The 20,416-nt window shown below is 70.4% G+C and overlaps 4 protein-coding genes across 4 annotated transcripts; 3 read left to right on the top strand and 1 right to left on the bottom strand.

Moving 5' to 3' along the window:
• The first annotated feature begins 1,984 nt into the window (after positions 1-1,984).
• Positions 1,985-7,628, top strand: ANPEP (alanyl aminopeptidase, membrane). Its single transcript, XM_086471569.1, has 20 exons — positions 1,985-2,592; positions 2,828-2,973; positions 3,060-3,196; positions 3,285-3,411; positions 3,521-3,675; positions 3,750-3,863; positions 3,971-4,114; positions 4,229-4,294; positions 4,438-4,503; positions 4,708-4,880; positions 4,972-5,048; positions 5,194-5,327; positions 5,452-5,507; positions 5,619-5,766; positions 5,880-5,971; positions 6,147-6,257; positions 6,350-6,517; positions 6,593-6,733; positions 6,914-6,995; positions 7,470-7,628. Exons 1-20 carry the CDS (start codon positions 1,985-1,987, stop codon positions 7,626-7,628), a joined length of 2,904 nt encoding a protein of 967 aa, XP_086327695.1.
• Positions 7,629-8,773: 1,145 nt separating this feature from the next.
• Positions 8,774-10,096, bottom strand: LOC147414677 (uncharacterized). Its single transcript, XM_086471775.1, has 2 exons — positions 9,188-10,096; positions 8,774-8,836 (listed from the first exon to the last, which is right to left on the bottom strand). Exons 1-2 carry the CDS (start codon positions 10,094-10,096, stop codon positions 8,774-8,776), a joined length of 972 nt encoding a protein of 323 aa, XP_086327901.1.
• A 2,924-nt stretch (positions 10,097-13,020) lies between these two features.
• LOC147414678 (uncharacterized) lies at positions 13,021-14,377 on the top strand. The gene is made up of 2 exons (XM_086471841.1): positions 13,021-13,908; positions 14,315-14,377. The coding sequence occupies exons 1-2, from the start codon at positions 13,021-13,023 to the stop codon at positions 14,375-14,377; spliced, it is 951 nt and encodes a 316-aa protein (XP_086327967.1).
• Positions 14,378-16,270: 1,893 nt separating this feature from the next.
• On the top strand, positions 16,271-18,575 carry LOC104348518 (gonadotropin-releasing hormone II receptor-like). Its single transcript, XM_086471742.1, has 4 exons — positions 16,271-16,313; positions 16,732-17,288; positions 17,724-17,928; positions 18,121-18,575. Exons 1-4 carry the CDS (start codon positions 16,271-16,273, stop codon positions 18,573-18,575), a joined length of 1,260 nt encoding a protein of 419 aa, XP_086327868.1.
• Positions 18,576-20,416: the final 1,841 nt, after the last annotated feature.

Consider the following 20,416-nt stretch of genomic DNA (forward strand, 5'->3'; position numbering starts at 1 on the left):
TTATGGGATGTGTGGGGTCAGAGCTTCAAGGGAGCTGCGTGTCCACGTGGGTGACGGCCAACGTCTGCACCCCGGGTGTGTGGGACGTGGGACATGCGTGGGGGACGTGGGACATGTGTGGGGGACGTGGGACATGCGTGGGGGTCATGAGACATGCGTGGGGGACGTGGGACACGCGTGTGTGGTGTCTGCACAGCTCCATGGAGGGGGAGGATTTGCAGTGGGGGGAGCGGGACCCTAGGGGAGTCAGGGTGCAGGGCGGCATGGGGCGGTGCAGGCAGCCTGGGGAGGGGGCTCAGGAGGGGCACAGGGGGTGGCTGGCGTTAGTGGGGGACAAGTGCACGAGGAGGCCAGAGCGGGGGCGAGCCGGGGTGGGTGCCTGCATGCCGTGCCCAAGGGGTCTGTAAGGGGAGGGCCAGCGCCGGGCAGGGGCGCAGCGTGCCCATCAGTGCAGGACGGAGGGTGTGCAGGGTGCCCAGCACCCTCCTGGCTGTGGCCCCCATACGGGGCAGCTGTCCCAGCCATGATTTGGCACACACTGTCGCCCAAACCTTGTGCCTTTGGCCAAGGCGGTGGCAGGGCCCGGGCCAGGCCACGGGGATGGCTGGGGTCCGCAGGGCAGGGGGTGCCCGGGGACCCCATGGCATCCCAGGGATGCTCTGCCAGGCGCAGTGACACCGGCGGGTGCGTCTGGGCGCTGCCGGGGACAGGGCTTGGTTCCCTGAGGACACCGCTCAGCCTCTTCCCGGGTTCGCCCCTTGCCCCAGGGCTGCGGCTTCCAGCGGGACCTGCCCATCTCTCCCCGCTGGAGTCATCAGACCTTGGGAAAAGAGTTTCTGTTCCCAGGGTGAGATGCAGCACTTCCCTTCCCCACCCTGCCCTGCACAGGGACTTCGCTCCGTGGTTTTCCGAAGTGCCCAATTGGTCACCCCAGCCTGGGGAAGCCTCTGGCAGAGCTCCCAGGGCTGACCCGCATGGCCTGGGGGGCTCGGGCTGCTCTCCCCGGCCAGGACAGAGCTCTTGCAGGGAAGCTGGTGCCCCCATCCTGCACACCAGCACCCCGAGCCCTGGTGCGTTCGCTTGGCTCCAGCCAGACCCTGGCCAGGGTCTCTGTACCGTGGGGGCACAGGCGAGGCTGTGCCCTTGGGACCCCCTGTCTCGGTTGAGACCCCCAGCTCGCCAGGGCCGTGGATGTCGGGAGGCAGCAGGCTGCGGGGTGCCCTGCGGCTGGTGGCAGCGGGCACGTGCCATGCTTGGGCTGGAGTTTGACCTCCAGGAGCGAGCAAGGCGATGCGACCCTGGACTTTGAGAGGGCTGTGCGCAGCGTGGGCTCCTCCCCAGCACACGCCAGGGCTCCCCACATGCTGCCCGGACCCCTGGCGCTGCACCCCACACTCTTCCGCTCTCCTCCCTGTGCGTGGGCAGCCCGGCGGGGTGTGCCCCTGCCAGGGTGCAGGCACTGCACCCCCCTGCCGTGCCCTCAGCCCCAGCAGCAGGTCCCTCAATGGCAGAGGGGCAACGGGGACCCCCCGGCAGCAGCTCAGACCCCGTCACTCGAAGGGAAACAGGGAGATGCTGAGCCAGAGGCTGGGCTCGGGTGCGGGCGGCAAGCGGGGACGTGGCTGCCGGCTCTGACCACACGCTCTGTCCCTCCTTTTGCAGGGCCAGGCTGGTGCTCGGGAGGGACCCTGGGAGTCCTGGCCCGCAGCCCGTGCCCGCTCCCACGCTGCCCATCCCTGACGGTGCAATCCCGAGCTGCCAGTTTTACCCGCCGCCTCAGTGGCACTGGGTGTTAGCGCTCCTGCAAGGCCAGGAGGCAGGCGGGTGGAGAGCTCATTCCGGGGGCCATTGCTGCGCTGAGCCTCATGGTCATTTAATACTTCACTCATTAACTTGGACTAATAAACCCTGTGGAAGCGAGAGGTTAAAAGCCGTGCCAGCCGGGCAGTGCCTCCTTCACGAGCACCGCTTCTGAATCCTCGCCATGGCAGCCGGCTTCTTCATCAGCAAGGCTGTGGGCATCACGGCCATCGTGCTGGGCCTGGGGGCCGTGGCCACCATCATCGCCCTCTCGGTGGTGTACTCCCAGGAGAAGAACAAGACGGCGAATCCTGGCACCATGGCTGCGCCCGCAACCACCACCATCACCAATGCCACCCACCCCACCACCGCCAGCCTCAGATATCCCTGGAATGAGTGGAGGCTGCCGACGACGCTGACACCAGAGTTCTATGAGATCACCCTCCAGCCCTTCCTGGAGCCTGAAGACAATGGCATGTACATCTTCAAGGGCAACAGCACCGTGGTCTTTGCCTGCAATGAAGCCACCGACCTCATCCTCATCCACAGCAACAAGCTGAACTACACCTTACAGGACTCCTTCCACACCTCGCTGGAGGGGCTGGATGTCTCCACTGCACCCCGCATCTCTAGTACCTGGCTGGAGACCACCACCCAGTACCTGGTGGTGCAGCTGGAGGGCCAGCTGCAGCCGGGACAACACTATGTGCTCTTCTTCATGTTCACGGGGGAGCTGGCCGATGACCTGGCCGGCTTCTACCGCAGTGAATACGTGGATGAGTCAGGCACCAAGTAGGTGGAGGTCAGGGGGCCAGGGGGTGCCTGGGGGGGGGTGGAGGGCACGGACTGGGTTTGGGGCTCCTCTCCTGCTGGGACGGCAGGATGGGTGTGGGTGAGCCCCTGTGGCCCCCTATATCCACATGTCACCCCAGCGGGGATGAGACCCAGGGCGCGGGGCGAGCAGAGGGACCCAGGGGGGTGCTGGCCCTGCAGGAGGCCACCAGGCGCTGACGGGGTTTGCTTGCAGGAAGGTGGTGGCCACCACGCAGATGCAGGCGGCCGACGCGCGGAAAGCCTTCCCCTGCTTCGACGAGCCGGCCATGAAAGCCACCTTCACGGTGACGCTGATCCACCCCTCCGACTACGAGGCCATTTCCAACATGCCTGTCAGGAGTGAGTGGGGCGGGGGGAGCCCCGGCAGCGGGGCCCGGGGACGCGGCAGGGCTGCGGGGTGACCCCCCTCCCTCTGCTCCCCGCAGGCACCCGGCAGCAGGACATCGACGGGAAGAGCTGGAACATCACCGAATTCGAGACTACCCCCAAAATGTCCACCTACCTGCTGGCCTTCATTGTCAGCCAGTTCGACTACGTGTATAACGACACAGGGAACGTGCTGGTAGGCTGCGGGTGGGGGGCACCCCCCGCCCGCCCACCCGGGGGTCTGAGCCCAGGCAGCGGCCGAGCCCCACGTCTCTCCCTTCCAGATTCGCATCTGGGGCCGCCCCAAGGCCATCGCCGAGGGCCAGGGCGAGTACGCGCTCCAGGTGACCGGCCCCATCCTCAACTTCTTCGAGAAGCACTACAACACGGCGTACCCGCTGCCCAAGTCCGGTGGGTGCCGTGGGGGAACGGGGGCACCGAGCCGAGCTGCCATCTGCGGCGGGGGCGGGTGGTGCAGCACCCCGGCAGCAACGCGCCAACGGGACGCCTCCATCCCCAGACCAGATCGGCCTCCCCGACTTCAACGCGGGCGCGATGGAGAACTGGGGGCTGGTGACCTACCGGGAGAACTCGCTGCTCTACGACGAAACCTACTCCTCCATCGGCAACAAGGAGCGGGTGGTGACCGTCATTGCCCACGAGCTGGCCCACCAGGTACCCACCGTGCCCCTCGCCCGCCCCGCCAGCCAGCCGGGCCTGGCTGATGGGGTGCTGTGCCCCCCCCGCAGTGGTTTGGGAACCTGGTGACGCTGCGGTGGTGGAACGACCTGTGGCTGAACGAGGGCTTCGCCTCCTACGTGGAGTACCTGGGCGCCGACTCGGCAGAGACCTCCTGGAACATTGTGAGTGCTGGGGCCAGCGGGCAGGGGGTGCGGGCACCCCCTCCACCCCTGCACCCCCCGGAGGGCGCACGCAGGGCTGAGGCGGGCGCTGGCGCTTGCCCCCGCAGAAAGACCTGATGGTGCTGAACGAGGTGTACACGGTGATGGCGACGGATGCCCTGACCACCTCCCACCCGCTCTCCTTCAGCGAGGACGAGGTCAACACCCCGGCCCAGATCAGCGAGGTCTTCGACAGCATCGCCTACAGCAAGGTGGGCGCGCGAGCCCCGGGCACACGGGGACCAGGCGCGGGGGGTCTCTGGCGCGGTGGGGTGGGCTGCGGGGTCCTCCGCCCATCCAGGGTCTCTGAGCTGCCTTCACCGCAGGGAGCGTCGGTGCTGCGGATGCTCTCCGACTTCCTCACCGAGGACGTGTTCAAGGAGGGGCTGCAGGTGAGGCTCTGCCGGTGCCGAGGGGCGCTGAGCCCCGGTGTGGGGTGGGTGTCCCATGGCAGGGGCCTCCCCGGGTGCTCTGGGGGTGTCCTGCACCCCGGACTTGCCCCAGCCCACCCGTTTCTCTTGGTGCTGTGCCGCAGTCCTACCTCCACACCTTCGCCTACGGAAACACCATCTACACGGACCTCTGGACCCATTTGCAAACGGTAGGAGGGGGCTGGCTGCTCCCGGCTGCTCCCCCCGACCCAGCCCCTTCCCCGCTGCTGCCCCGGCTCTGGGGGGCTGCCCGGTGGGACGGGGTCCCGAGCACGCAGCCGCCGCGCACTGGGTGAGGGGTGCAGCGCCGGCCGAGCCCTGCGCCCCGCCGCACCCCGCGGCACCGGTGACGCGCGGCGCTCCCCTCCCCGCAGGCTGTCGTGAAGAACAACGTCCCGCTGCCCGGCTCCATCAGCACCATCATGGACAGCTGGACGCTGCAGATGGGCTTCCCCATGGTGACTGTCAACACCCTCACCGGCATCATCAGCCAGACCCATTTCCTGCTGGACCCCACCTCCAAGGTGGAGAGACCCTCCAGCTTCAAGTGAGTGGGGCTGGGGGCTGTCGGCGGTGGGGGGCCGGGGGGGTTTGGGTGGGCAAGACACGGTCCCACTGCCTGCCTGTCCCCGGCGCAGCTACACCTGGATCATCCCCATCACCTGGATGACGAGCGAGACCACTGGGGACAGGTACTGGCTGACCACAGTCTCAGGTACGGCGCGTCCTGCCCAGGCGGGGAGCGGCGGTCTCGCTGCCATCACCCTTGCCCTGGTGGAGCTCGGGGTCCCCTGGGCTGAGCCTGGCCCCCCTCGCGGGCTCGGGAGCGGCGCCGGCAGACCTTCCTCTCCCTCTCCCAGGAACCAACACCCAGTTCAGGGTGAACGGCCCCAGCTGGCTCCTGCTGAACCTGAACGTCAGCGGGTACTTCCGCGTCAACTACAACCAGGAGAACTGGAACCAGCTCCTCAACCAGCTCTCCACCGACCACCAGGTACGCGGGGCTGGGCGGGGCTGGGCTGTGGGCCGCCACCCCACGCACCCCACACACCCCATGCACCCCACGCACCCCACCCCAGTCAGGGCTGCCCTGAGACGCTGACTCTGCCCTCTCCCAGGTCATCCCCGTGCTCAACCGTGCCCAGATCATCGATGACGCCTTTAACCTGGCCAGGTGAGCCGTGCCAGGTGCCCACCGGGGTGAGGGGGACCGGCGGGGTGGGTGCCCTGGGACCGGGCAGCGGCCGCGGGGCCGGGGAGCTGACGGTGCCGTCACCCCTCGCAGAGCCAAGCACGTCAGCGTGGCCTTGCCCTTGAACACCACGCGGTTCCTGAGCCAGGAGACGGAGTACATACCCTGGCAGGCGGCGCTCAACAACCTCCAGTACTTCCAGCTGATGTTCGACCGCAGCGAGGTCTTCGGGGTGATGACGGTGAGCACTGCCCCGCGCCGGGGGGACAGGGGTGAGGGGCTTGTCTGCACCCAGCGTGGGGCGGGGGGCTGCCGCCGGTGCCACCGGGTGCTGACCGTCCTCCTGCCCCCCAGAAATACATACAGCAGCAAGTGATGCCCCTCTTCAACCACTACAAGAACATCACCCAGGACTGGACCACCATCCCCAGTGGCCTGATGGACCAGTGAGTGCCGTGGCTCCGGAGCTGGGTTGGACCCCTGGGGTCTCCCCAGCTACACCGGGACGGTCATCCCAGCGTGTGCTGGGGAGAGGGCACAGCCCCGCTTGCGGCCTGGCTCCGGTGGGTGCCCAGCTGCTCCGTGCCGGTCCCCAGCCCCGCGCGGCCCCTCTGTCCCCAGGTACAACGAGGTCAACGCCATCAGCACAGCCTGCTCCTACGGCATCGTCGAGTGCCAGGACCTGGCCAAGAGCTACTTCTATCAGTGGCAGCAAAACGTCTCCCGTAACCCGTGAGTCCCCCAGGGTGCCCTGGTGCCGCGGCGGGCGGCCGGGATGGGCACGACGAGGGGCTCCCGGCTGAGACGGCTCTTCTTTCCCGCAGGATCCCCCCGAACCTGCGCTCCTCCATCTACTGCAGCATAGTGGCCACGGGCGGGGAGGAGGCCTGGGACTTCATCTGGGCGAGGTTCCAAGAGGCCGCCGTCGTGTCCGAGGCCGACAAGCTCCGCACGGCCCTCTCCTGCAGCCCCCACCCCTGGATCCTCAACCGGTGGGTGTGGGGGTCCCGGGTGGGCAACGTGGCTCTGCCCTGGCCGTCCCCTCACCCAGCGGCGTGTCCCCCCAGGTACCTGCAGTACACCCTCGACTCCAGCAAGATTCGGAAGCAGGATGCCACCTCCACCATCAACAGCATCGCCAGCAACGTGGTGGGGCAGCCCCTGGCCTGGGACTTCATCCGCAGCAACTGGAGGACGCTCTTCGGCCAGTGAGCACCGCGCAGGGGGCTGCGGGGGGCCGGCCGGGGCAGGCAGCATCCCCCAGCTGCCTGTGCCCCTCAGTGGGGTGGCACCATCCCTTCCCCTGGCTGTGCGGGGTCCGGGCAGCCTTGGCACTTGGCACTGCCCTGCCTGGGGCCCCTGGGTCAGCCATCCCTCTGCCCTCCCAGGTACGGTGGTGGCTCCTTCTCCTTCTCCCGGCTGATTTTGTCGGTGACCCAGCGGTTTTCCACAGACTTTGAGCTGCAGCAGGTGAGGCTGGACACTGGCAGGGTCCGTGGGATCGGGCACCAGGGACCCCAGCCCCAGCAGGAGCCAGGACGCAGCTCTGCGCTGCCTGTGCCTTGCATCCTGCCCTTCGCCAGCAGCCCTTGGGAGGGGGGCTCCTGCCCCTGCCCCGCATGTGCCATGGGGTCCAGGCAGCTTCCATCCCCATCCCCGGTTGCTGGGGACTGTCAGGGGTCTGTTGGGGGGCTGATGGGGGGGATGCTGGGGGGCTGCCGGGTGCTGCCAGGAGCTGCCGGGTGCTGCCAGGGGCTGTCAGGGTGCTGTGGAGGGCTGCTGGGGTGGTGCCGGGGGGCTGCTGGGTGCTAGGGGCAGGGGTGTGCTGAGGTCCTGCTGGAGTCTGCCAGGGGCTGCTGGGGTGGTGCCGGGGGTCTGCCGGGGGTCTGCTGGGGGTCTGCCGGGGTGCCCCGTGCCTGCTCCAGCTCCTCTCCTCGCCGGCAGCTGGAGCAGTTCAAGGCCGACAACCAGGACATCGGCTTCGGGTCGGGGACGCGGGCGCTGGAGCAGGCGCTGGAGAGGACCCGCGCCAACATCAACTGGGTGCAGGAGAACCAGGAGACGGTGCTGGCCTGGCTCCAGAACGAGCTCTCCTCCAGCTAACCCCGCGGCCCCGGCTGCTCCGCACCCTCCTCCTGGCCCGGCTGCGGTGCCGGCTGCTGCGGGACGGGCTGGGGTCCGGACCCTCACCCACTCCTCATCTCCACTCACTCCGTCCTCTGCGGCCCCCAGCCCCAAACGCTCCCTCCCGGCAGACCCAGCCGGGTCCTTCGCTGCTCGTGAGGGGCCGGGGCGGCTGCCCGCGGGCAGGGCCCGATGCCTGCATGATGGGCGGCAGAGGGGGGACGCGGGGGGCTTTGGGCTGGTGGGGGGGCCCCGCTGCCCTCGGCTGCCTGGGGCGGCGCTGGGCTCTGCAGGCTGGTGCAAGGCCTGGGGGTGTAAATAAAGTCTTGCACCTCAGCTTCCACCGCCGGCCCTGGATGCTGGGGGGATGCCGGCTCGGGGGGGGCTGCGCCTGGGACCCCACGGTGGGCACGGGGCGGAGGCTAGGGATGCAGAGACCCCCGGGCCATTAGGAGCTTGGTGCTAAGTGGCTCTGGGGGCTTCGCCGACGCCAGCCCCCCTGTCCCCTCCGTCTGACGGCTGCGTGCGAGCTCTCCTGCTGGGCCGCAGCCCTGCGCCCTGCTCGGGGGGCTGCCGTGCCCGCCCCTGCCGGGGCAGGGATGTCTCTTTGTGCCCCTCCATGCCAAGCAGGAGGGGGTGCTGGCAGCCGACCCCCCGGGGACTGTTGCCCGTGGGCTACCTGGGTCCCCAAAGGGACGGAGCTGGGTGGTCCCAGCAGCACAAGGGCGTTTCTTGCAGCCCCAGTTCCAAACCCTCACGGGGGGCTTTGGGCACCAGGAAGGGACCCGATGGGCAGGTGGGAGCTGCCCTTCCAGGGGTCAGTGGAGCTGGGGGAACTCCCCGGGTGGTGGGTGTCTCTCTCACCCCGGCTCTGGGACATCCCTGGGCTGCGGGGTGGGCTGGGAGATGGCACCGAGCCCCGGAGGCAGCGCCTGGCTGTGTCTGAGTGGGTGCCAGCCTGTGGGGTGCCCCGGGCCCCCAACCATGCCCGTGCTGGGGGGCAGCCAGCAGGGTCCCGCAGGAACGAGTCGGGTTGAGTGGTGAGTTGCAGCTTTAATGAGGAGCCCTTCCCCGGTGCCCATCCCGCGGGGCTCTGTGCCACGGCCATGCCACCGTCCCCCCCGCTACCTTGGTGGCCAGGCGTGCAGGATCAGCTCCAGCCCCCCCAGTGCCGTGCTGGGGTGCAGCTGGGCAGGACAGGGGATGCACGGGGGGCTGGGGAGACGAGCCTGTCCGGGGCCGGTGGGCTGCCGAGCTGTGCGGAAAGAGCTGCGTTAGGTGATTGTCTGTGGGATGGCACTGTGCCCCCTGCCCTGTCCCCCGCGCCCCCACACCCCCCACCCTATACCTCAGCATGCGTCCTGCTGTGCCCCCAGCCCCTGCAGACACCCCAGCACCATATGCAGGGGGATTTGTGGGTGCAGCCCTGCCCGCACCCCAGGAGGAGCATCCACCCCACTTCCCACCCGTCCCTGGGCTTTCCCCCAGCCCGGGGGGTGCGGGAGCAGGGGCTGGGCTGGGGAGGGGGCTGCGGGTACCTGGTGGTGCGCAGGCTGCTGGGAGCCATGCACGGGGGTCCCAGGGGGTCCTGTGTCCATCAGTCCTGCCCCAGAAGGCTGGCAGGGGGCTGCAGGCTCCAAGCCGCAGGAGGAAGCTGTCCCGGTGCCCATGGCTGTGGTGCGTCTCCGGGGGGGCTCCAGGGGGGTCACTGCTCCGAGGCTGCACAGCGGTGATGACCAGGACCCTGAGACGGAGCTAGGGGTCTTGCACAGCTCTGGGGGGGTCCCCGTTGCAGGGATGTAGGAGGGCGACCCCCAGGCCCCCGTCCCCATGTTGGGAACCCCAAGCACCTCTGGAGGGGTGCCCGCAGCAGGGCCACAGGGGAGTGACCCCCAGGACCCCGTCCCCAGGCCGGCAGCCCCGTGCAGCTCCAGGGGCGTCCCCGCCGTGGGAGGTGACCCCCAGCCCACAGTGGACGAAGTATCCCGCGGGGCCGGCGCCGGGGGGTGCAGGCGGGGGTCCGGGCTCTGGCAGCACCCCAGGCCCTGGGGGCAGAGGGGGCAGTGGCGGGGGGCCGCCCCCCGCCGCCGGGCCAGCGCCTCCTCGCTGAGCCCCAGCAGGGCCGAGAGGTGGGCGATGTAGCGGATGGCGAGGCGCAGGGTCTCGATCTTGGTGAGGCTCTGCCCGGCGGGTGCCAGGGCGGGGGGCAGGTAGTGCCGCAGCCGCAGCAGCGCCTGTGCCAGCCGCCGCATCCGCAGCTTCTCCCGCTCGCTGGCGCTCTGCCGCGGGCCCCCCGGACCCCCACCACCCCACCTGCCCCCGGGTCCCGGCCGCCGGCCCCGTGGGGGACACGGGGATGTGCCGGGGGGCTTCGCAGGAGGGGTTGCTGAGGTGGCATCGGTGAGGCCCCTGGCCTGGTCCCGGAGCGGGTCTGGGGGTCCAGCCATGACTGGGGTCTGCTCCGCTGCCCACGTCTGGGGGTACCCGGGCAGCCCTGGCTTTATGCGGGGCTGGGGTGCGAGGTGACACCTTTGCGACCACCTGGAGGTGTCAAAACCTACAGAGCCGGGCTGGGGCCGGCCGGGAGCCTGGGAATGCCGGGCCCATTTGCAGAGGTGTCAGTTCTGACTCCTCCGACCCTTAATTGGCGCTGCCCGGCGCTGGGAAGTGTGCAGGGACCAATTCACACGGCCGTGAGAGATGCTAACGCGCCGGCCAGCCCTGCCAGCGCCCGCACCGCCCCGCACGGCTGCTCTGCCAGGCCGGCCGCGCTGCGGTGGGCAGCGGAGACTTGACCTTCCCGTGCCGGGATCCGGAGCCACCAGCCCTGGTACCCAGCGGTGTCCCCACACCTCCCCTGTCCTCTGTGCAGCTCCCAGCCCTGGGGCTGGCTGCTCCAGGGGGCGTGGGTCCGAGCGGGCCGCTGGCCACCTGGGGAGGGCTTTGGCCAGCTGTAGCCATCAGGAGCCCCGTGGCTCCACTGCTGAGCTCCGTCCCCGTGCTCTCGCCACGTCTGCCCCGTGGCCCTGTGCCCACGCTCCATGAATGTGGGCTGGAGGGACGTGGGGGGACCCCATCTCCCTGAGGGGTGAGGGGCTGCGGGCTCTCCCTCGCGGGGGGCTCTGACCCCACGGCCAGCGCTGTCACGGCCCAGCCGCGCTCCAGCACTTGTCTAAACACAGAGGGAGGTGGGAAGCGCCTGCCCAGCGGGGCCGCAGAACTCATTACCCGGGAGCTCATCAGCTAATGAGACCCAGGAGGGGGCCTGGGAATGGGGGGGAGCGGGGCCAGGCACTGAGGGGCGAGCGGGGAAGGGGCCGTGCCCGAGGCTGTGCTGCCGGGTGCGCCGCACCTCCCAGAGCACGCTGCCACGCTCCCAGGGCCAGGCTGCTGCAGGACCCCCCGCTGCAGCCCCGCAAGCCCCTGTGCGCCCAGGGATGCTCTGCGGGTCCGGGTGGGCACCAGCACCCCTGGACCTCGGACGGGTCAGCAGCTGGGCGGCACAGGGGAGCAATAGCTACCGGCTGGCGTGTGCGTGCCAGGCTGGCCACGTCTGTGGGGAAGTAGTGGCCAGTTCGAAGGCCTGTGTCCTCGGGGTGCCTGGCAGGTGACGTGGGTGCCGGGAGCTCGGCCAAGGGCTGGGGCTGCAGGGGTGACACCTCAGGGGGCACACGGCTCTGTGGGAGCTGGGTGCTGTGGGATGCTCAGTGGCAGGGACCGCTGCAGGCCAGCACCCTGTCCCCATGGCCCCTGCACCGCCGGGCACCCAGGGCCCTGCAGCACCCGCACAACGGGGCTGCGGCACGGCGGGGTGCCCCTGCCCAGGCTCCCCACAGGGCTGGGGCACCCAGGGCTGCCACGGGGCTGAGCCGTGTGCTGGGCTCTGGCGAGCGTGGCAAGGACGGCAGGAGCGTTCGGCCGGTGGTGAGCGATAAGCAGGATTTATCTCACCCCCCTGCGTCACGGCGTCACGAAGGAAAACGGAACAGGCTTTGTGTGGGAAGCACGAGCCGGTGAGCAACGAGGCCTGGCTCACCCGCCGTGTCACCCGCGCTGCCAGGGGAGGGGGGGCTGGCCCTGCGCCCCACTGCTGGCACCCTGTGCTGTGCCCAGCTCCCTGCCCCGCGGCCGGCCCTGTGCCCCCCGCCCAGCTCTGTGGCGGGTACCTGACATTGGGGGAGCCTGTGCACACCCGGTATTTGGGGGAGCCTGTGCACACCTGGTATTTGGGGGGGGCTGTGCACATGCAGTGTGGGGGGGTGTACCATACCCATTGCCATACCCTGGGGGCTGTGCACACCTGGTATGGGGGTCCCACACCCACCCAGTATGGGGGTCTCACGCCGCCTGCCGTACGCTGAGGCTGTGCACACCCGGTATGGTGGTCCCGTGTACACCCAGTGCGGGGGTCCCATGTCCACCACCGTACCCGAGGCTACGCACGCCCGGTACGGGGGTCCCGTGCCCACCGCCGTACCCGGGGCTGCGCACGTTGCCGTCTGGTGCCGGTGCCGGGGGGTGCCACGGCCCCCCCGCCCGTCCCTGATGGATTTTCCTTCCCGCGGCGGGGCCAGGTTTCCCTGGAAACCTTCGCACCCGCCAGCACCGACACCTGCGGGGCCTGGGAACGCGGCGGGGGGGCCCCTCCCAGCCCCGCCCCCCCGCCCCCCCCCCCCCGTGGGGGTCACCGCGCCCCCTCGGCGGCACCCGCCGGCCCCGGGCTGCGGCCGCGCTCGTTAGGGGCTGCGTGTGAAAGGCCATTAGCGGGGGCTGCGGGGGACCTGCGGCGGGAGGGCGGGCCGGGCCGGGCCGGGCCGGGCCGGGCCCCCCCGGCACCGGGCGCGGGGGTCGGTGTCCCGCGGAGCCACGCTGGGCACGGGGGTGCGCGGCTGGGGCCAGGCTGCGCGGGGGGGGGTGGGCACCTGGAGCGGGCACCCAGTGCGACCCCACTGCAGACCCCACGGCAGACCCCACTGTGACCCCACGGCAGACCCTACTGCAGACCCCACTGCAAACCCGCTGCAGACCCCACTGCAGACCCCACTGCAGACCCCACAGCAGACCCCACTGCGACCCCACAGCAGACCCCACTGCAGCCCCCGCGTGGGGCTCGAGCCCCATCCTCAGGATGGTGGTGGGGGGGTGAGGGGTGGGGAGGGGGCGAGGGCTGCCGGGGCCGTGGGCAGCACGGAGCAGCCTCCCACCGCTGGGGTAAAATTCGTCACCCGCGTGTTCAAAGCCGGCTGCCCTCGGCCCCCCCCCGGCCTTTGAAGTGCTGCTGCTGCCGCCGGCCACCGAGGTGCCACTTCACACCTCCGGCCCCGCATAAAGCCGGGGCGGCCGGGGGTCGCCAGCACTCGGCCCCACAGCCATGGCCCACTCGGCAGCCCCCGGCCTCCCGCTCCCCACCGCAGCCCTGCTGCGGGACTGGGGCTACCGCGGACCCCCGGACCCTGAGGGCTACAGCAGCAGCTCGCCCGCGCCCTCGCCCGACTCCTGCGGCCTCTCGCCCCCCGCCTCTGCCCGGGGACCCTGCCTCGGGCCTGCTGCCCCCCGCCTGCGGGGCAGGAAGGGGGTGCGGGGCTCAGGGCCGGGGGGCCCGCGGCAGAGCGCCAGCGAGCGGGAGAAGCTGCGGATGCGGCGGCTGGCACAGGCGCTGCTGCGGCTGCGGCACTACCTGCCCCCCGCCCTGGCACCCGCCGGGCAGAGCCTCACCAAGATCGAGACCCTACGCCTCGCCATCCGCTACATCGCCCACCTCTCGGCCCTGCTGGGGCTCAGCGAGGAGGCGCTGGCCCGGCGGCGGGGGGCGGCCCCCCGCCACTGCCCCCTCTGCCCCCAGGGCCTGGGGTGCTGCCAGAGCCCGGACCCCCGCCTGCACCCCCCGGCGCCGGCCCCGCGGGATGCTTCGTCCACTGTGGGCTGGGGGTCACCTCCCACGGCGGGGACGCCCCTGGAGCTGCACGGGGCTGCCGGCCTGGGGACGGGGGCCTGGGGGTCACCCCCCTGTGGCCCTGCTGCGGGCACCCCTCCAGAGGTGCTTGGGGTTCCCAACATGGGGACGGGGGCCTGGGGGTCGCCCTCCTACATCCCTACAACGGGGACCCCCCCAGAGCTGCACGGGGCTGTCACCTCCAATGCGTCCTCCTGGCTGACCCCTCCTCACTGCGCAGGGGCTCCCCCGGACCTCCCCGGTGACGCCCTCCTGGATGCGGGGCTGATGCTGCCGGAGTTCGTGGATGCAGGGACAGTCACCCAGGTACGTGTGCTGGCAGGGATTGGGGTGAGCCCAGGCAGCCCCCTCACCCCCCCTGCTGCGCTCAGATCCCCCTTGGCTCGGGGCAGTGCGGGAACTGGTTTTGGGGTAACAACAGCCTTGTCTGGGGTTGGGAACGGAGAGGTGTCCCCCCCCCCCTCCTCCCTGCAGCGGGTGCATGTGGATCCCTCAGCCTGCTCTGCTCCTCCCCAGTGCCACCCTCCCTCCTGTTTGTTGGGGTCCCAGCAGCTGGGACAGACCTGAGGCCTCAGTCCTGCTTGTCCCTGACGGGGGGCCCTCCTGGTGGGTGGGCTCTGTCAATCCCTGCTCCTGCACCCCTGAGACCCCAGCCCTGCCCTGGACCCCTGGCTCTGGCCAGTCGCTCTCTCACCCACCCTCTGCTCCCCAGGACCTCTCCGCAGACCTGCTCTCTCTCTTGGAAGCTCTGCTCCCGCCGCAACCCCAGGACTGACCCGGAGGAGCCCCCAGCTCCCTGGTGCCACGGGGCCCCACGACGCACCCTCCGGATGCCTGCAGCGTGGGGGACGCGTGTCCCCCCCTTGGACAGCTGGGAGGTGGGGGGGGGATGAGCTGCCTCTCGTGTGACCCTGGAGCTGTACTGGACGTGCTGGGGCAGCTGCGACTGTACAGAAATAAACCCTTGTACCCCTCCGTGTGTCACTGTGTGGCTGTTCCCGTGGCAGGAGCTGGGCACGGGACGGGCTGCAGCACGGCTGGGCCCCCATGTCGGCTCTGGGAGAGTGTTTGGGGCCGGGAGACGATGGCTGGGCTGGTGAAACTCCCGCTCTGCAGCAGGGCAGGCCGTGGGCATCCCACCAGCCGTGGGCAGGGGGTCCAGCACGGGTCCAGCGCTGCCTTGCTGGGCTGGAGGGGCTGGGGACCGCGGCTGTGGGGCGGCTGGGTGACAGCTGGGAAAGCAATTGCAGGGAGGTACTGGGACGGACACCTCCTGCCCGGCACCTGCCCCCTGTCTGGCGAGGGGTGGGGGTCACCAGCACCCTCCGGATCCAGCCCTGGGGCTCAGTGTGAGCTGACCACCACCTGCCCCCCGTGCGGGTGCCTGGGGTAGGGTTAAATGGGGGTATTTGGGGTTCAGCGACAGGAGGAGGGCTCTGATGTGGGACTGGGGCTGACTCCCTCGAGCTGGGGACCCCACAGGCGCAGGGGAGTCCGGGGGGGCTGCAGATGAGGCCCCTCTGCCCACCAGCCCCCTTGGCGGCTCCCTGCAGGGCGTGGGGGCCCATGGCTGGCCGGGGTCTGCGGAGCCCATTACTGGGATCACTGGGGCCTGACAGCCGGGTGCTAATACACCGGGGGCCCTTCTCCACCCACTCCGGGGGCTCTGGGGCAGGGGGTCTGCAAGGCGAATGAGCCCCACTTATCTGCGAAATGACTTGCTAATAACGTTAATTCCCTCTGCCGGGGGGGGGCGAAGCCTTTGAGATGCAAAACAGCCCCCCTGCCCTCCCCCAGGCTGCCGCTCCCCCCTGGCCAGGGCTCAAGGGAGTTGGGGACATGCTCCAGCCGTGGGGACAGCCACGGTCTGGGGGAGCAGCTGGCAGAGACAGGGCTGGGAGAAAGGACCTGTGGGGCTCCCCAGATGATGTACCCCAAAACAAGAAGCCTTTGTGCGCCCCGCTGCCCGGCCCTGGCAGCAGCAGTCCCAGCGCTGGGGAGGGCAGGCTGCAGCACCCACCCGGGCTGGGGGCTGGGGCAGGTCCTTCCCTGGGCTGGGGGGCTCCCTCCCATGGCTGCGGGGCATCTCCCCACGCCCAGCTCCTCGGCCCCCCTGCCTTGGGCACCTCCTGCCCTGCCCCGGGTGGGGGCTGACCCAGGCGGCTCTCCTGGGGCAGGCGGCCGCACAAGGTGGCCATGCCAGCCCCGCGCCGGTTAGGACGGGATTTGGGACGAGCCGGTGAAGTGGGAGTGGGCAGAGGGGGACAGAGCTGCCTGCCCGCGGGTGGGAGGGTAGGGGGGACTCAGATTCAGGGCAGATCTGTGCGTGCGTCAACGGGAACGTGCCCCCGAGCCCGTGTGTGCGAGCATCGTGCACACGTACGTGTCTCTGCGTGGGTGGGTGGCGCGGGGCGAAGGACCGAGCTGTTCCAAGCGGGCTGGCTACGTCAAGGAGCAACCCGAGCTACCAAGGGCATCCCACCGGCGCCTGCTGAGCGTGGCCCAGCAGCAGGCACGGAGGTGGCTGCAAGCACCGACGTGACAGCGGTACCTGCCCTGCTCCCCCTCTTTCCCTGGCCCCCGCTGGCTCGCTGCTGCCGCCGGGCACGGCGTGGATGCAGGATCCTTCGGCGTGGAGACCCGGCAGCGTGTGAGCAGCGGCTCTGACATGGCCCAGTTGGGCAGTGCTGGGCAGGACACCCTGGTTGGAGGTGAGGTGGGAGGGGGAGCAAGGCGCTTGGTCCCCCAGGGGCTCCGGCATTGGGCTGGGAGGGTCTCCATGCCCATGCAGACCATGAGGGGTGCTCCGGGTTGGGGGATGGCTGGGCAGCAGGAGCGGCCTGGGGTAGGCGGTGGGTTGGGGTCAGCTGAGACTGTCACCCTCTGCCCTGGTTGGTGCCGAGGACCCCTGCAGCTCTGTGGGGTGTGTGTCTGGGGGGGGCTCTGAGGGCTGCTGGGGGCTCTGGAGGAGCGGTGAGCTGGGGTAGGGGTTGTGGTGCAGGTGTCGTGGCCCTGGGCAGGGAGCAGGGCTCCACAGGACCGGACTTCTGATGCTGAGCGTGACCCGTCCCCTCCCCGGAGCCCCCACCCCAGGGCAGGCTGCCGCTGCCTGTCTGCCTGTCACAGCAGGAAGGGACCACCTGGACCCAAACCCCGCAGTGGGGAACGCCAGCGCGGAGACCCCCGGCAGCCTGCCCCCTGCCCCCGAGCGGGGCTGCGCCTGGACCCCCCAGGCCGAGGGCGGCGAGGAGCCCCTGCGGCTGCCCACCTTCTCCCCCGCCGCCCAGGCCCGCGTGGCCGTCACCTTCGCCCTCTTCGTCCTCTCCGCCGGCTGCAACCTGGCGGTGCTGCGGGCGGCGGGGGGCCGGCGGGGCGGCCGGCGGTCCCACATCCGCCTGCTCCTGCTGCACCTGGCCGCCGCCGACCTGCTGGTGACGGTGGCGGTGATGCCGCTGGACGCCGTCTGGAACATCACGCTGCAGTGGCGGGCGGGCGACCTGGCCTGCCGCCTCCTCATGTACCTCCGGCTGCTGGCCATGTATGCCTCCGCCTTCGTCACCGTCGTCATCAGCCTGGACCGGCAGGCCGCCATCCTGCGCCCGCTGGCCATCGCCCGTGCCCGGCGGAGGAACCGCATCATGCTCTACGTCGCCTGGCTCCTCAGCGCGGGGCTCTCGGTGCCGCAGGTACCCGTCCCCAGGGATGCTCCCTGGCCCCGTGCCCCACGGCAGATGCCCGCCTGGCCCCGGTGCCGGCTCCCGGGGTGCCCGGCTGTGCCGGCTGTGCCTGCTCCCAGGGCTGCCGCAAGCCCTGTGGGATGGGGATGGAGAAGGTTTGGGGGAGAGGCGGCCGAGCCGGGCAGCGAAGGATGGGCTGCGGCAGCGTGCCCCCTCCACCCAGCTCTGCCCCCCTCCCCGCTGTGTGCCCCGGCCCCCCGGGAGTGGGGAGCGGAGCCAGCGCAGGGGCAACTGTGGGTCCCGCTCCCATGGGCAGGGTCTGACCCATGGCTCTGGTGGTCCCTGGCTCGGGACCCCGGTGCCCTGCCTTTGGGAGGTGCGGAGCCCCCGTCACCCTGCAGCCCCGGGGAGGGGGCTGCCGTCCCACCTCTGCTTTGCTTCCAGCTGTTCCTCTTCCGCACGGTCACCCTCCGCCCCCCGCACAACTTCACCCAGTGCACGACGCGGGGCAGCTTCCCTCAGCCTTGGCACGAGACCCTCTACAACATGCTGGGCTTCGCCTGCCTCTTCCTGCTGCCGCTGCTCATCATGGTCTGCTGCTACGCACGCATCCTCCTGGAGATCTCCCGGCGCATGGGCTCCAGCCTCTGTGAGTGCCCGGCCACCGCGCTGCCGTGTCCCCATGCCGGGGGGACCTTGCATGGACCCTGCGCAGGGGGAGCAGGGCAGAAGCCCTGGCTGGGGCTGTGCACAGACCTTCTGGCCCTCCCTCGGGGTGTGGGGTCCCTGTCCCATCTGGGTGGCTAAGTGCCCCTTGCTCATGGGTCGTGCCGCCCCCCAGTCTCCTCCCGGGATGCATCGCTGCGGTGCTCCAGGAACAACATCCCGCGGGCACGGCTGCGCATGCTGAAGATGAGCCTGGTCATCGTCTCCTCCTTCATCCTCTGCTGGACCCCCTACTACCTGCTGGGGCTGTGGTACTGGTTCTGCCCACGGGCCATGGAGAAGAGGGTCTCGCCAGCCCTCACCCACATCCTCTTCATCTTCGGCCTCTTCAACGCGTGCCTGGACCCCATCACCTACGGGCTCTTCACCATCCCCTTCCGGAGGGGCTGGGGTTGCCCCTGCGGGCACGGCCCCGAGCCCCAGCCGCCCTCCCCGGCCACCGGCTCCTTCCGCTGCTCGGCCTCCTCCCTGCCACCCAAGCGGGGTGTCCCAGGGGCGCGGGGGCAGCGGGTGCCCACCGGGCCGGGGCTGCCCGTTGGGGACAGCTCCTGCCAGAGCAGCTCCCTGTGAGATGGGGACGGCCCCGCGCCCGGGGGGACGCCCCGGGGTGCTCAGCAGGCACCGAGGCTGTGGGCAGGAGGGGATGGGGAACAGGACAGTGAGGGCAGGACGGGTCTGGCAGGGATGGGGTCGCTGCCGCTCTCTTCCCGCGCCCCAAAGTGCCTCTGTGGGCGGCAGGGCCAGCATGGGTGTCCCCATGTCACCTCTGCCCTCTCTACACCAGCCAAGCCCCGCGCAGCTGCTGGAGCAGAGCCCAGCGCAGCAATAAAGTGTCCCACAGCCACCTCCCGTCCTGCCTGTGTCCCCGGCTGCGAGCTGGGCTGGAGTCCCCAGAGCCAGCGCCACTGGGGACAGGCTGGGTGGGAACCTGCTGACCCTTGGGGGGGTCCGGAGCCAGTCCTGGCTGCTCCTGTCCCTGCCGTGGGGTGCTCCCAGGAGGCGAAGATCCAAGGGCATCCCGCACATCGGCCAGGGCTGGGTGCTGCCCTCTCTGCAGTGGCTGCTGGGGCCATTTGTCCCCTCCACGGGGCTCCTGGTCCCAGTGGGGTGCGGGGCTGGTCCCCGCTGGCAGCGCCGAGCTGGCAGCAGTCCCTGGGCGCTGCCTGCAGCAGCCTTGCACCCGCCACCGGCTCCGCTTGAAACGGGAGCTCTTGGCTCCTGCCGAAGGTCGTTGCGAGGCACAACGAGGCAACGGGGGCCCGGCTGCTCCCGGCTGCGCCGCAACTGCCCCAAGGCCAGCGCTGCCGCCGGAGCTGGTGGGGCTGGGAGAGGCTGGGGAGGTGGGCGGGGGGCTGCAGGCTGCGGCAGGCAGGGCCAGCCAGCGCGGCCGTGGCTGCCCACCCCGGGAGCCGTGCCCAATAACGGCAGCACGAGCCACGGTCGCAGGGGTTTATTACGAAGTGGCAAAGTAAAACGCCAGTGGTGCTGCTCTGGCTCCGGAGGAGCAATCCCGTGCCCGCCCAAGGGCTGGTGGCGGTGACCGGCACGCTGGTCTCCCCAGGGCTCTTGCACAGGGTGGTCTCTGTTTGGTGGGGCTCCAGGGAATGGGGCTGCAGTCCCAGGGGCGCAGGGGGGGTCCTCACTGCTGCTGGGGGGGCAGGGATGGGGCTTCCTCGGCACGGGTGGGGCAGCGCTGTGCCCGCTCCCACCGTCTGCTGGGCATGGTGGGACACGTGGGGGCCAAGCCCCGGGCGCGGACTTGTGTAAGTATGAAAATACCATCCTGTACGAGGCACGCCACTTGCTCCCGCAGCAAAGGCCTGGGAAGTGCTCGCTGCGAGGACAGGGGCTTGCAAAGCAACAGGCACCACCGAGCAAAAAGCCCCCGCTGACACCTCGCCTCCGTTTTTGAGCCAGCGGCTCCTGGGACGCTGCTGACGGCTTTGGCCCTGCCTGACCCGGGGTAAAAAGGAGAGCTGTGCTCGCCCCTCTGCAGACACAGAGCCCCCAGGGCGGCTCTGCTCCAGGCTAAGGGCACTTGGCTCGGGGCAGCAGCGCGCGGGAGGTGGGCGCAGGGTGGGTTGGCGCTGCCCCGTCCCCTCACGGGCCTGGGCAGAGCTCCCTGGCAGCGCGTGGCCCGGCCAGATGCCGGGCTGCACCTTACAGCCACATTGGGCTCTCAAGGCGCGCCAGGCGTCAGCCAAGGGGCCAGAGCGTGGATGCACACCCCAGGGTGCCCACCCTCTTCCCCAGTGGAGCTGGCGAGCGGGGACAGACCGGCCAGGCGAGGGGACGGGGCCGCAGGGCGGGCGAAGGCAAAGTGGGAGGTGACACTGGGGGGACTGGCCGGGGGATGCCCGTGCTTGGGTGACCGTCTTCCACCTGGCTCAGCAGCACCGTGTCATCCCCTG

Source organism: Leptosomus discolor, chromosome 11 (genome assembly GCF_034619465.1).
Source record: "Leptosomus discolor isolate bLepDis1 chromosome 11, bLepDis1.hap2, whole genome shotgun sequence".
NCBI lineage: Eukaryota > Metazoa > Chordata > Aves > Leptosomiformes > Leptosomidae > Leptosomus > Leptosomus discolor.